Below are 16,417 nucleotides of genomic sequence, written 5' to 3'. Positions count from 1 at the left end.
TGAATATTTGTAGAAACTGCCTTTTTTTCTGACTGTTTATTAATGGTCTTTGTGATTTATAGTAAATGCTGGGGAGGATTTCCAGGGCCATTTATCACAAGAAGGGAACACCTTTTTGTTCTTAAGGTGACTGTGTCATAATAAGCAATGCATGTGTGCCAGGAGATTTAGTTCTGTCTTTTCTGAAAGTCCTTCAACCTCGTATTTAATCCCAAACTGACTGAATTTTTTTTTCTTCTTTGAGGAAATTAAGTATGCCACTGGAAAAATCATCAACTAGAGAGGGAGTTGATAAAAGGCACAATGTAGGCTGGGTTGGCTAATGTATCAAAATGACATGATTAGAGTAACTCACATCTTAGACAAATTGGAATAATGGAGTCATCATTCTAATTAAAAACAGGAAGGTCTGTTTGTATGTAGCATTCATTTTCAGTAAGAGCCACACCATTTGTTTTTCATGTTCATGCATGTTTGTACACTCTGTGACCCATCAATGGCTGTTGCTCTAAATACCAATTATGTTAAAAATATCCATCCAGATACTTTGCATTTTGTCAATGGAACTGAAGCTGAAGAAGGAGCTGGGCACTGTGTCATATGGCCAACATCCATAGAGGCAGTTGAAAGGTTACAAATCCATCATCATGCACCCTATTTGCCTGATTATTTTCATCAAATTAACTTATACTTCAGGATGTTTTTGTGTTCCATAGGCTGGCCTAAGTACTGGCTTCTGTTGATAATCAGCAACACATAGACATTTCACAGTTAAGTATTGTTCTTAACCAGGTGACTTTGTTTGTGCTTCATTTGTATATATTATAAGGCCATTTAAAGTATTTTTTTATAACAAGAAAACTATATACAGTTTATCATGCCAGTCACCCTGGGATATGCAAAATGACTTTACAATCTGGTCGCTGCCATTAAGGAATGTACAGTTAATTGTGCAGGTTAGCACAATGAAATAAAATCATCTGAGAATAATGAAATGATAAACTGTGATGCCAAACAGGGAAGTATTCGTAAGAATTAAAAAGCGATTAGTGATGACCTCATATTATTTGAATTTGAGCTTGAAAGATAAAGATTTAACCAAACAGAAGAGAGGGGAAAAGTGTCACTGTAGATGGAGCAAACAGGATAAGCAAAGGCATGGAGGCAACGTGGGAGCAGAGAGGAGACAAAAGTTGCAGTTGGGTTGGGAATAAGTCAAAAATAAAACTGACACAGAGGTGGGGTGTAAATGGAGATCTATCTCCGAAAACCTTATAGCAAAGAGTATATATATCTGCCAGAAAGTCATTATGAATTCTGAAATCGAGAGATCTCATGATATAACATATTGTCACAGAGGGTGAGTACAAAAGAGTAAAGCTTTTAGTTCACCAGGGAATGAGGTCAAGGCAAGTAAGAAAAGAACAGTGGATTTTCTGCTGGGCATGGTGGCTCATGCCTATAGTCCCAGCACTTTGGGAGGCGAGTCGGACAAATCACGAATTCAGGAGTTAGAGACCAGCCTGGCCAACATGATGAAACCCCATCTCTACTAAAAATACAAAAAATTAGCTGGGCGTGGTGGCAGGTGCCTGTTATCCCAGATACTCGGGAAGCTGAGGCAAGAGAGTCGCATGAACCCAGGAGGCAGAGGTTGCAGTGAGCCGAGATCATGCCACTGCACTCCAGCCCAAGCAACAATGCAGAGATTGCAGTGAGCTGAGATCATGCCACTGCACTCCAGCCCAGAGACTACTACTCAAAAAAAAAAAAAAAAAAAAAAAAAAAAAAGGAAAGAAAAGAATACTGGATTTGCAATGATGAGTCAGTAAGAGAAGGGTTGTTGTTGGCAATTAAGAAGTAGTTTAGCCAAAAGAGTTTTAAAGCCTACTTATTAGGCATGAAGATATTTCTAGTGGTGAGGATGTGGAACCAGTAAGTGTTGACCTTGACAACATCTTTAAGAAGTTTTCATGGTGGAAGACAGTCAGTGACTCTTTCCTAATTAGGAATATATGGGCTAGTCTGCATGACCACCCAGAAGGGCTGTCTGTACAGCATCCACTTTTGGCAATGTGTTGTGTTGCTGCCTCTTCCTCTTGTGAGGGTTAGACACAGCAATCTTGCAAGTTTCCATTATTGCCATTCACTTAGATTTCTAATGCTCATATTCACAATGCAATTATGAAGTAAGATTCAGTAAGGAAACTATGTGACTTCTATTTTAGAAATTGTGTATGTGCTTTAGAATAGGCCAACTGCAACAAGGTTTTCGTAGCACACAGCGTTGGTGTCCTTCAGTGTTTTCAACACCAAATTGTTACAACTGGTTTCATTAGATCACTAGAAGAAAACTTTTGGATTAATTCTGAGTCTTACTTCTTTCTGATATGATTAAAAAGATGGGTTTTATAGTGCATTTTGATTGTTTTCATTGCCTCAAGCTTGCCAATGTTTAGTTCATGGTCACAGTAGCCTAGTGAATAGGCAGTCTAGAAGGATACCTGTTCCTTCTACCTTCTAGTGTTCTTGTGGCAATCAAATCATGGGAGTTAACTTGCTTGAAATCTATCAAGGGCTCTGCACATAAAAAGCATTCTGATCTTATTGATCTGATGATGATGATAGCCTCTTGGAACAATAGGATCACAGAGCAATAGCGATGTTAAGTGCCTACCCAAAAGCAAAGGATGTGTTTTGGGACAGTCCTCCCTGAGATCTATAAAGAAAACTTCTTTATGGCTTTACTCTAGGGTATATTAAGCACACTAAGCATTTTACAGAATATGTGGTTGATGAAGTCTCTGGCCTTCGAAGCTTACCTTCTAAATCAAATGTCTGTGATACATCAGGTAACAGATCCGACATGAAGGGAAGCAGACAATACTGATAAGAAGGACGGCATTGACTGACATCACAGAAGAGATGTAGTCTAAGGGGAGATTGGAAGAGCAATGCCCACTTCCCAAATTGAGCAGCAGATCTAGGTACAATGAGTAAAGAAGACATAAAGCAGGGAAGAAGGCAGAGGCTTATGCTAAGCCACCATGAGACTATCTTCATGAAGATCTGTACCTGAGCATGCTTTGTACTTTCCTAGGGAATTCAGCCTGCCAACTGCTTGGATTTTCCTGACAAGCAGTTGGGCCCCATCTTCAGGCCAGTTTTTGGAACATAGTGGAGGAGATTCCTCCATGGAAGCAGTTTCTGGGTTTAAGACACCCAGTAAAAGTACACACTCTGCTCCACCTAGGATTCGTGACTGATATGATTCTTTATTGGAAGGCCTTGACTTTGTTATAGACTCCTGGAGGCTGGCCCTTTCTAAGTTTCTTGTGAATGCAAGCTGCCAGTCAATCATTCATTCTCAGCTTTGCAGAAGCCAGAGCTCACGGTAGTCAGTGTTCACATACACTTCCTCACCTTTCTTCTCTCCTTTGCTCCCATTATTAAAAATGGACTTTAAAGGCAAAAGGTACAAAAATACTTGGCTTTATATGATTTTTTTCCCCACCTGTTTGGCTGTTTGATTGAAACAGTTCTGTCTCATGCCAGAAAAGTCAGTGTGATTTTTAAAAATTATTTCCATTGAAATTGAAATATCAGTTTATTCTCCCATATGCAAATTGCAATGCTTTCAAGACATAATGGCCCTTTAGCCAATGCTGGCCAGTCTTATTGGGAACATGCTGACATCCTTCAGAGTGTCATCTCACCACATGCCATGGTAAGGTTGAATCCAGGCTCCTTTTTTTCATCCAGGTTGAATCCAGGTGCCTTTTTTTCATTCATTTGAAATTGCATATTGAAATTAATCTCATAGTATCCTTAAAACTATTTTTCAACTTGATGTGGTTTGGTACTGCATCCCAGTATCCTCAGCTGCAAACTGGAAGTAGTAAGAGTATCTAATTTATAGTATTGTGGTGCAGATTAAAAGAGAAACTGCAGGGAAATCGCTCAGCAGCCCAGTTCCTGGCATATGTTCACTAGCACTACCAGGATGAATTATGCCATGGATCTTCACTATGGCCATGGATACAGCCTGCTATGACCCTGACCATTGGTTGGGCAGTGGGAAGCCACCTTTGAATGTCATTAGTGATCCATAGGACATATTCACAGGAAAGAAACATGCATTCAGTGAACTAGTGGCATGGGCAAGTAGGCTCAGGAAAGTGGTAAACTGATATCCCAGCTTATCGGAAGGAATCTGATAGAAATTGTTAAGGAACAATTGCCTAAAGAAAGCTTAAATTTTATCAGGTCAGATTAAAAATGACACAAGTAGATAACATTCTCTGTTGCTAAAGGAGAACAGAATAATTATGAAAAAATGAAAATCATAGTTCACCTCAAAATTGGGTTTTAGCCTTTAGTTTTAGTTTTGTAACTCACCAACTTCTTTTTCTCCTAGTAGCTCCCATCTTAATAGCCCCATGTAGATATTAGCCTTGCCACGCTCACTATGGTCCACTGGGAGTTATCTGCATCACCTGTGATTGTATTGGAACAGCAGAACTCAGACCTTGCCCCAGGCCTACCTCATTAGAATCTGCAGGTTAATAAGATCTCCAGGTGATTCTTATGCACATTAAATTGGAGAAGCATGGGTTCATGAAGCTCACTCACCTAAATTACCTCATCTAGCCCTCTTAAAAACCTGTGTGATATATTGTCCCCATTTTACAGTTGAGGAAACTGAGGCCCTTATGTTAAGTGCCTAGCCTAAGGTCATACAATGATGAAGTATCCAAGGTGACATTCAAAGGCAGATCATCTGACTTCCAACCGTATGCTCTTCTCCTTGTACTAAAACTGACTCTTTAAAACCAGTAAGGAAAATGCAGCTATCTGGATATGTGGCAGTGAATTGAAAATGGGAGACAGGCACAGGTCGGAAAAGCAGAGGCCAAGTGCCTGGGTCTGGTCAGTCTACAGAAAGGACAACCAAGCCCTGATTAGTTGTAAGTAAAACATAGTGCTGAAAATCCATTGGCAAAATCACTCATAATTATCACCTCAGAAAGGAAGTAGGGATTAAGTTAAAAGAAACAGGCACCAACAGCTGGTGATCGAAAAATGTAAAAAGCCAGTCATTTACAGTTTTCATAAAAGTTCCAAACAGTCTGTTTGCAGCCTCTCTGGAAGATGTAACCTCTCATTGCACCATTGATGTGGCATTAATCTACTAGCGTCTTTTTTATTCAGACATCTGTTTCCCAGCACATCAGTTAGCCAACAAGGTTCCCTTTCCAGGGTGGCTTTGTATGTTTGGACTTCGCTGAAGGGTAACTAAATTTTACAAATAACCAAAAAAAAAAAAAAAAAAAAAAAAAAAAAAAAAAAAAAAAAAAAAAAAAAAAAAAAAGTTCTGTTCAGGTATAAGAAGCTGCACTCAAAATTTTAATTATTTGGATTTTGTATTAGCTCCCTATTGCTGCCGTAAGAAATTATCTCAAACTTAGTGGTTTAAAACAACACACATTTGTTATCCTAGAGTTCTCGAGTCAAAAGTCAGTTGTGAGTCTCGCCTGGTTAAAATCAAGGTGTCAGCATGGCTGTGTTTCTTTCTGAAGACTCTAGGGAGCAAACGGTTTCCTACTCATGAGTTACTGGGAGAATTCAATTCCTTATGGTTATAGGACAGAACCCTCCATTTTCTTGCTGGCTGTTAACTGAGGGCCACTCCCAGTTTCTAGAGGCTGCCACACTCCTCAACTTTTGGCTGCCTTCTTCCATCTTGAAAAGCCAGCATAGCAGATCAAGTCCTTCCAATGGCATCACTCTACCTCTTCTTCTGCCTCCGTTTTTCACTTGTAAGGATCCCTATGGTTATATTGGGACCACTTGGATAATCCAGGATAATCTCCCCATTTCAAAATCCTTAATATATTCACATGTGTGAAATCTCCTTGGCTATATAAGGTAAAATATTCACAAGTTCTAAGAATCAGCATATGGACATCTTTGGGTAAGTCATTACTCCCTCAACCAAAGATCACTTCAGTCATTCAGGGCTTTAAGCAGTGTCATGTATAGTAACTTGTCTGAAAAAATGAATAGATGTGGACCTCCTTATTATTCTTTGCAAATAAATTGAGACTATTTCAAACAACAGGATGATATAACAGGACAACTTTCTTAGTGTATACATGTTAGGCAAAGATTATCTTTTCTTGAAGTTACGTCAGAGTGTGGCCCAGATCACAACTGGACCATGACCGACTGTCGCTCATCAATAGCATCAGAAAATTAGCAGAAAATATGTTTCATTGTGACTTGCTTGTGATGATATTGGGATATGAATTATTTTATTTTCAAATTGTGCTCAGGGGGCATCGTAAGGAGGCTCCCTCCCCTCTCCACATCTCTTTTTTCTTGTTTCCACTAGGGCAGCTCTGCTTTTATCAGTTTTATATAATATACTTCTGTGTACACTTTCTATTGCTTTCTATTTCTGCATACACTCTTTGTTGCAGAAATGGGCTGAGTGGATTTTCAGGGAGCAAGGGAGATGGGGGAAGATTTCAAAACTGCTGACACAGACAAAATGGATTCTTCCCACTCTCTGGCTAGAATAGGTTCAGCGTTCAGAATGTCTGCCTCCGGTGACCTAATGTGATGAGGCAGACACAGTGCTCCAGTTCTGGAACCCAGAGTTCAGAGACGAAAATGAGGGAGGAAGGGAGATAAGATCAGCTACGGATGTTGATTCCTTTGTCTGAAGTTCATTTCACTACAGCTTAATGATGAAATCAAATATGAAACCATTCTAAATTATCTAGTAGACAGACATTTGATCCCAGTAAAACTGGAACACAGTCAAGTTGATGAAATTCATACAAGTCTTAACTGAGGAGGAGGGTTTCATATAGGACTTTCCCATTAAACATCTCATGCTCCATGTCTTTGGCAAGTTCTGGGCCTTGTGAAATGTGTTGCCAAGATCAATACCCTGCGGACTTGCTTATAGAATCTTCCCATGTACATTTCCCATACATAGTGTGGATGCCCACACAGCTTGATGGAGCAGAATGGTCAATTCACCATCTCTGTTTATCTCCAGAGAAAGGGATTTACAGTTAAATTAGAATTAGACTCAAACAGCACTGGTGCAGATGTTTGTCTTTCTCGAGGCCGTTAATCTGAGTTAGTAAAAAGTCTGACTTACAAAATATCCTTACAGAGGTGCAGTTTTAATCCTGTAAGGTTTATGCAATAACCCTATGACTGATAAAGTATTGTAGAGAGCAGGACATTCCTAGACTTGCCTTAAGGAGCAGATTGGATTGCACAAACGTCTCCTCACAATTGTTCTCACAAAGGCCATGAACAGCCTCACTTGAAATCCCCAATACACTTTAGGTTCATAGGGATTATAATCTTTGAGTTGAAAGACACCTAAAATGTTGTGGGTAGTAACTATCTGTGGATAGTGATTATCTGGTAGTGCCAGTGGTGTAAGTGGCAAAAGAATTTACCAAGACAGTTATAGGTAGAGAAAGGAAGATTTATTAAAGTATGAAAATATGTGGCAAGGTTGCAACAGGCAGCACAGCAGAGAAGGAGCTGTCTGCAAAGAGGCAGGGGTTGGAGGGAAGTTTGATAGGGTTGTGCCAGAGGAGGCTATGTGCAGAACAAAGTCATTTTGCCCGTAAAACAAGGTCATTGTACCTGTGTAATGAGGTCATTTTTTGGGAATAGCCATCTCTCAGAACAAGTGGGTCCACTTTCTCATTGTTGTTTACTTATCAGGACTCCCTTAACAGGGATCATCCAACCCCATTTCAGACCCACAATAGGGATTTTTCTCCCACATTCTTTATAGCCCGGTGGCTATCTGGTCACCTAAGGTGCAGGGTTCACTGGCATGTAACACAGTGCATTATTTCTGTGGTCAGCCGTAAAGTTTTAAAAGTATTTCCTGGTGTTGAGTTAGAATCTTTCTGACTAGATCTCCAACTCACTGATTTTGTATTTACCTTGAAATTTCATAACAAGCCCCCTCTTTCCCCACTGCCAATGTGCCCCTTCCCCCACCCCCAATCCAGTGTATTCTTCAGGCAGAATAGTCAGTTTCTTTAATGTGGCCTTTGGCTTCTTCATCTTTTCTGCATCTATTCATTAATTATGGTGCTACACATTAATCCCTTTATTGCAGAAGAGTCTGGATAGTAAGCATGGAAAGACTATCGCTTATAGAGTCTAGGGTGCCCGGACTATCTCTTAACGCCCATCTTTTCCCCTGGTACTCTCAAGCTTTCCACCAGGGCCAACCCCGTCTGGAGAAAGCATTTTAAATGCCTCCCCCAGCTTCTCTCCCATGGGCCTACTCTTTGATCACCTTCCCTAGCTTTGGATTCCCATGCTAGTGTCACTGACTTGCTAAGCCATCATCTCTGCCCCCAGTCTGGGCTATGATCATGAAGACCTAATGAAGGGATTTGGGATTAAAATGAAGCTTAGTTCCATGTGCAGTAAAGATGGCTCACTCTGATGAATATGATAGCAAAGTCTGATCTTTGAAGAGGTTAAGCAGTTGACTTTGAAGTCATTACAAATGTGGGTCCTTTGTGAAGTTTATCACATTGTAGTGAAGTTACTGAGTATACTTTTAATATTTACAGACTATAGAATAGATGGTTTTATATAGCAATGTTAATTATTTTTAGTATCAGACATTATGTTTGTTGTGACCACTAGCATTCTTTTTAAAAGGAGCTTATTAAAATATGAAAGTAATTGATGTGTGAAAAATAACATTAATACAGTCTTAGTGAATGAAGAATATATAAATTGTGCATTCGTTTTTCATCTCCTAGGCAGAATCAAGTGTTACATGGGCTAGCTTTACTCTACAGCCACTTTAATATACATCTGGAAAACAAATTAGCAATGTATGATAAATGTAGCAGAAGTGGAAATTTAACTAGCTGAACAGCTAACAGATTTCAGTAAAGAACCAAAAGTGACATATTATGATGCTTTGCCAACTTGAAAGTTCCGTGGTGTATTCTAGACAAGAATGTGGCCTTAGGCCAATGATTCCGGTATTGATGTTTGACGTGCTTTTAAAGACAATGTTTCAGTTTTGTACTCACTTTTTGTCCCTGGGAGCAGTCCCAACTGGGAGCTAGGTAGGCCCACAGGAAATGAGGCCCAGACTCAGATGTGGAACTTACATTCCTTAGCAGACTGGGTGCAGCTAGTTTCCAGCAAGCCCATGAGCAGAAGATAGAGAGTAGAAGCACAGGAAAGGTGCTGGTAGGAGCAATTTTGCCTCCATTTAAGTAACGGTTATTCCCTTCCACAAATGCTGACTCTCCATTTCCAACCGTGCAACTGCCCAGAGAAAGCAATTACTTCACATTAATAACTGAAATCCTTCAGCCCTAGTTTGAGTTTTCATGGCGCCCTCCCTGAATTTAAGTCCCCCTTCCTTCTTATCCCCAAGTCCGTATGTCTGAGTATAAAAAGCTGATGTCCTTCTTCATGTTCTTCCCATACTAATTTCTTCTAAGTGTTCATTGTCAAAATTGACTGTCCATGAGGTCCCACCTGAGAACACAGAAACAAATTTAGGTATAAAGTTTCTTAAGATAAATAATTTCAGGTCTCATTACACTGGGTCTCAGTCAAGGTTGCCCTTATGTTTAAAACAGTTTTAATTCCACATCTTTATTTATATCTACTTATAAGTATTGTCAAATTTTCATATATGGTTTCTATTCACATCCATACTTTCTTACAATTCGGAAATTCAAAAAGTTCTATGAACCATCATTTTTTCTAACCTTGAGACAAATTCATTTGATGATAAGACTTAACCTAAACTGCTGTAAATATATTTATGTAAAACATTTATGTATTCCTCTTATTGTGAATGTTACTTCAGCAATAGTAACAAGTTTTATTAAAGGGTGCTTATCCAGATTCCACTGAGAATATTATATATGATATATTCAGCATATTAGTTTTTAAAATTGAAAACATCTGAATACTCAAATACATCTCTCCTCAGAAGGGCTTTAGATAAGAAAGATCTATACAAAACACACACACACATACAGCCCAATTTCTACTAAATCCAAGAAACTTTGATTTAGCTGACAAATAAGTTGATTTTGGTAAATAAATAATCGGTGCTTCATGTGCATCATCTTAATGTATTTGGTTGAGGGAGTAATCCCTGGGATTTTTTGTTTCTTACAGAAGTTGCTAGAAGATCATCTAGTAAGTGGAACTCTATCCAGAAATATTCTAAAGTCAACCTAGAATCTATTTTAGCTTAATAATAACAGGATGACCAGCTCCTTATTGAAAGCCAGAAATGAATGCATAGATGTGAAATGATAACTAGGAAACAGCCTTTTCACTTAAGAATCATAAATGTAGATACAAATTAGATTTATCCCTCAATCTACCACCCAGTATTCTGTGTTGCAGATGCTCTGTGTTATATTTAAAACTTCACTTGGGGGGAATTGAGGCCAAGTTAGCCTAATCTCTGGATTAGTCTCACTTAGATTTCTGTTCTCTCAGTCTTTATTTAGTAACCAAAGACAAAAACAATTGATTAGATTTAAAGAGAACGTTGCATAAATAGGGTATCATTACTGACAAGAAAGAGAGATCTACAAAGGAATGCAGGGCAAGAAGAGCCCTGTTACAGGTCTCCTCACTTTACCCCCATGGCTGGAGGAAGGCACACAGTTCTCAGGAGATACAGTAGTCTCCTTATTTCTTGTTATTATTATTTAGTCTTCTTATTTCTTATTATTCCCTAATCTCTAGATGTACTTGACAGAGGAACATACTTGTAGTTAGCATTTACTTAGCAAATAGCAGTTCAAAATGAGCTTTCCCTGTATGAAAGAAAATGTCTACCTGGGAAATTAAAGGGCCAGTCTTCAGGGACACAGGGCACAGGAAGTGGAAAGGCTCTCTACACTGAGTAGTGACTGATGAGAAGCCCATGCTGGCTTTGAAGGGATCCTATTCCTTTCCAAGCAGCAGCACAGTATGGCTCCAGCTCAGCAAGTGAGAGTTGCAATGTTGGAGAAGAGGCTCTAGTGAGGGCGTGGGGTGGGGACATGAACTTGTTTGGGTTCAGGCAGTGAATAAAGATCTATGCTCCTTGAGTTGGGGGCTGGGAAATCCTGTGGATCCTTTTTCTCACATTTGAATGAGGGGCCACAGGACCAGATGACCTCCAGGACCAGACTGGGCTCTCTTGACTGAGCTGCTGCTTCAGATTGGGGGAATGCAAGGGAGACAGCAAGTCAAGTTGCTGCGGCATGCAAGAGGCTGCGAAGATCAGGTAGATGGTAAACAGACAAACAGGCCCCCAGCACCCCCCTCCCCAGGAGCTAAACTGATTTCCAAAGAGAGATTAGGCTGAGACAGGGGGAGATTAGTACCTTCCCCCAAATTTAGAGACCCATTTCTGAGAGAAAGCAAACTTCAAAGCGACAATGAGAAAAAGATAGAAAGGTAATCGCATACCCCAGTTTGCTGAGATGCAGCTGAGGCTAATTTGTTATGGGGCACAGAGAGCAAACGATCAGTGAGGAGGAGTATTGATTATCAATAAAGGCAGAGTAGCTAATGGTGTCACTTTCCAAACACTTTGCTTGGTCAGCTTTACAAATTTAAAATCAATCATTACAGCTGGTTGGTCTCTTATGATTATAACTCCTGGTAAGAGTTACAAAGAGGTTATAAAAATTAGGGTGGAGGAGGCCTGGAAGTGTGTTATCTCATTCTCTCATTCATACACCCAACAGACAGCAATTGAGGACCAACTCCAGTCACTTTGGGAATGAGCCCCAGGCCCTCAGCAATGAATACGCTCAGCATAGCTAGTGCCCTTTGAGGGAGATGGGAGGCCAGTGTGCTAGGTAGTAGTCTTGGCTCTCCAGCTAGCTGAAAGAACCTCAGTTTCCTCCAATTAAAATTATAATTGAACTCACTCCTTGGTAATAGAATTATATACCATGTGTTTAACTAAGATCAGAGCCCCTTGACGAACCTATGGGGTGTTGAACAAGGAGGGAACAAAAAATGAAAAATTATCTTAACTGAGAAAAATGGGACAGTTTAACATCTAAAGCTCTATATCTGTATCTACATCCAGAAGGCATGCAAACTTGGCTTAAGGTTTTTCTGTTGAGGTAGGGTGGCAAGGCTTTTCTGGAAGACAAGGCAGTGTGATGGAAAACCAAGGAACGTGGATACACACAGGCCTGGTTCTTATCAAACCTTTGAACTTGGGCCAGTCACTGGGCCTCCTAAGCCTCACGTTTCCTGTCTGTAAAATGGGGACAGTAAACCCCACTCTGCCTGTGTTTCACGGATCATAGGCCCTTCTGCTGAATTGGGCTGTTTTCCATCTGATTTGAGACTAAATGAGGCAATGATTTATGTCATTTTTCTTTCAGCCCACCCTTGGCCACTCCCCAGCCCCCACCTGCAATGCAAGCCAGCGGGGGTTCTGGCAGCTCCAGTGAATCAGAGAGCAGCTCTGAGTCAGATTCAGACACTGAAAGCAGCACCACTGACAGCGAATCTAATGAGGCACCTCGTGTGGCCACTCCAGAGGTGAGTGAAGGAGCCAGGACCCTAACCATGATCTGCCTGTCCCCAAGGCATCACCCTCAACACACATACACACACACACACACACACACACACACACACACACACACACACACACATATTTTCAGCACAATAATTAATTTAGCACAATAACCACTTCAGAAAAGTATCCAGATGTTTAAAAGTATTTTTAAAAAACATATATTCACAAATCCTAACATGCATAAATTTCTTGCCGCGTGACTGCTTTGCTGTGTAACTCACTTAGCTACTCTTAGCATAGTAAAACTAGCATAGTAATGACTAGACTAGCAGCTTGTCTTCTGAGAGGACCAGTGAAGCCAGTCAGGATCCAATTCTGGCCTTGGGCACACTGACTCTTATTCTAAAGTGTGAATTGTTACTTGGCAAGTAAGACCCAAGAAGTTTGACTTTTCTTAAAGGTAAAATGACCATTTAAATGTTATAGGTTCTTTATTTTAATATGCATCCTTCAAGTGTGTTTGATGATAATTCACAAAAACATTTAACACAGCTCCATGAAATACTAAACTAATAATCTTGAAATAAAAGAATTTGCTTCACATCCTCTGATTCCAGGATGGCTGCTCAATATTCCTGAGCCTGCATTTGGTAGAGCAAGTAAAATCCACCCCCAATACCTGGCTCTTCATAAACTTGTTTATCAATAATCTGAAAAGAAAAAAATAGGAGATAATAGTAATATTTTTGCTATTAATAATAGAAACTCCTGTTGAACATGGACCATGCATGTTCCAGGCACTGCTGAACCCTTGACTTGCATTTTCTCACACCATCTTTATAACAACCTTTCAGAGTACTTATTATTATCTTCATTTTACAGATGAGAGAATAAGGTTCTAGGAGGTTCAAAAGAATTTTCCCAAAATCTCACAGACAGGGGGAGACCCAGGACTGAAAACCCGGGTCCATGTGTTTCCAGAGCTGATGTTCAACCCGAGAGCTCTGCTGCCCACAGTGGCAGTGGATACAACTTTCTCAACCCTTGCCTGTCATTGTGTTGTGCAGGTTGCAATCACAACTGCTCAAGTGTTTTTAATTCTGTCATCCTCTATTGGCTGGTACCATAAGCTTCTGCTGATGGTTTTCCAAAGAAAAGCTCTTCTAATAAAAATGATGGCTTTTTTATTTCAGCTGGCAGACCTAAGAGTTGGGAATCAAGGACCCGAGTAGTATGCATCATTGTCATGGTTTAGTGGAAACTAATGTCTGCATGCATGTCCCTATAAATTGGTTATTGCCCATACACCAAGAAAAGTGCAGTGGTTTCTATTTTTTGGAAGTCAAATATTTTTTACCTTCAGTAAAAATACAAAAGGCTTGCTCTGTTTTCAGTGAAAGACAGCATCACATAGAAGGCACTGGCATTTTGGCAGTTGGAAAGCGTTTCCTTTTGAATTATACTTGAGGTGCGCTTACATTCCTCTCAGGATCAGTGCCTCCTGGTGAGAGGTTGAGTGATGCTTCCCACAAAGGATTTTGGAGACAGATTTCCCTCATGGGCACCCCTGCTAAGCCACTGGAACACCTCTCTGTGAATAATTCTTTTCTTCCTGGCCAAAGTGGAGAATATTTTCAGAGAAAGAGTGGAAATAAGTTTAAATAAGTAGACCGCAGCTGGTTTATATCTGGCTATTTAGGTCATTTGAATATTGTGGACAGTGGGTGTGTGCAGGGGGGTGTATGTGTGTGTGAGTGTGTGTATTTGTGTATGTGTGAACAGTCACTTAACATCCAAAGCTTTTATTAGTAGTCTCTGTACTGAGGGTTCTCCTGAATCCTTCCCAAGTGTAAAAATCTTTCTTGATGCTGTTTCTCAATCTGCAGCCTGAGCCACCCTCAACCAACAAGTGGCAACTGGATAAATGGCTTAACAAAGTGACATCCCAGAACAAGTCTTTTATTTGTGGCCAAAATGAAACACCGATGGAGACGGTTTCTCTGCCTCCTCCAATCATCCAACCAATGGAAGTCCAGATGAAAGTGAAGACAAATGTCAGTCAGGTCCCGGCTGAACCCAAAGAAAGGCCTCTCCTCAGTCTCATTAGGGAGAAAGCCCGTCCACGGCCCACTCAGAAAACTCCAGAAACAAAGGCTTTGAAGCATAAGTTGTCAGCAAGTAGTGAGACAGTGTCTCAAAGGACAGTTGGGAAAAAACAGCCCAAAAAGGTTGAGAAGAACACCAGCATTGACGAGTTTACCTGGCCCAAACCAAATATTACCAGCAGCACTCCCAAAGATAAAGAAAGTGTGGAGCTTCCTGATCCACCAAGAGGCCGCAACAAAGCCACTGCCCACAAACCAGCCCCTAGGAAAGAACCAAGACCTAACATCCCCTTGGCTACCGAGAAGAAGAAGTACAGAGGGCCTGGCAAGATTGTGCCAAAGTCTCGGGAATTCATTGAAACAGATTCATCTACATCTGACTCCAACACAGATCAGGAAGAGACCCTGCAAATCAAAGTCCTGCCTCCGTGTATTATTTCTGGAGGTAATCCTGCCAAATCCAAGGAAGTCTGTGGTGCCGGCCTGACCCTCAGCACCTTAATGAGCAACAGTGACGGCAACAACAACTTATCCATCAGTAACGAAGAGCCAACATTTTCACCCATTCCTGTCGTGCAAACTGAGATTCTGTCCCCTCTGCGAGATCATGAGAACATGAAAAACCTCTGGGTGAAGATTGACCTTGACTTACTCTCTAGAGTACCTGGCCACAACTCCCTCCATGCAGCACCTTCCAAGCCAGACCACAAGGAGACTGCCACAAAACCCAAGCGTCAGACAGCTGTCGCCCCTGTGGAGAAACCAGCCCCTAAGGGCAAGCGTAAGCACAAGGTAAGCAGTCCAAAGTGGCCTGCCAAGTGCTTGTGAGCAGTAGCTGTCTGTTGTTTGACTTGATCTTGAGCTTCATTTTAAAGGAAGCCAAGGCAGTGCATTGCAGATTTTGGTGAAGGTGATGATGCTTTCTATGGGAAATGCAGTATTTGACATAATGAGAGAGGAAATACTAGGAATGATATGTAGCCAGTGGCAAGACTGTTCATTATGGCAGATGAGGGCTTATGATGTGTGAGAAAGAAAAATACGAAGAAAGTCTCCTTACTTACGCAAGGCACCCAAGTGCCCCCAATGTCTAAATGCATTTTCTAGGGCTTATTCAATTCTCTGGACAAACATTAGCATCTCCACAGCCCAGTTACACTCTGAGTGTCCGGGGTCCTACCAACCACATGTTCTGCATAGCCTGCTGGGATCACTGACCTATGTGGTAGGCTTGACTTGGGAAAATCTTACCTCCAGAGGTTTAGGGATGAATTCCAAGGCTATAAATGATACTCATAAGGGGAAATCCAGAATTGCCCTTTTCATCTGAACTATTTCTAGAGAGATGGTTTGGTATACAGTATGCTCATTCTGTTGTACTTCCACATCTCAGGATAGTTTTTTTTTTTTTTTTAGAGTGACATCTCATGATGATGATATTCAGGTAATCTTATTTCTAAGACTGTCACAGTGGCTAGAAAGGAGGGTCCCAGTCCTCCTTTCTTCTGTCCCTTTCCAGGAAAGACTTAAGATTCCTCACTGAGTCACAGCCCCCACTGTGGCCAGGCCATCCTACTGACTAGGATGCTGCAAGAATGATTGCAGTCATCATTCAGCTTGACTTTACAAATTCCAAAACAAAGGGTATTCTCTCTGGGTTGCATACGAACATACCTAATGAGAGTAAAGTTTGAACATCCCAAATCTGAAAATCCAAAATCCAAAATGC

General features: G+C 40.8%; 1 protein-coding gene across 4 annotated transcripts in view; it reads left to right on the top strand.

Annotated features, from left to right (window-relative positions):
- The window catches only part of AFF2 (ALF transcription elongation factor 2), a 495,721-nt gene that overhangs the window by 445,855 nt on the left and 33,449 nt on the right, over positions 1-16,417 (top strand). For all 4 annotated transcript variants that reach the window (XM_010349740.2, XM_010349738.2, XM_010349739.2 and 1 more), the window contains 2 exons: positions 12,444-12,603; positions 14,470-15,480. In XM_010349740.2, the coding sequence (XP_010348042.1) occupies positions 12,444-12,603; positions 14,470-15,480 (1,171 nt within the window). The remainder of the gene's footprint in view (positions 1-12,443; positions 12,604-14,469; positions 15,481-16,417) is intronic.

The sequence above is a fragment of the Saimiri boliviensis genome, chromosome X, assembly GCF_048565385.1.
Source record: "Saimiri boliviensis isolate mSaiBol1 chromosome X, mSaiBol1.pri, whole genome shotgun sequence".
NCBI lineage: Eukaryota > Metazoa > Chordata > Mammalia > Primates > Cebidae > Saimiri > Saimiri boliviensis.
Note: the sequence above shows the minus strand (reverse complement) of the source record. Positions and strands in the feature narration are given on the sequence as shown.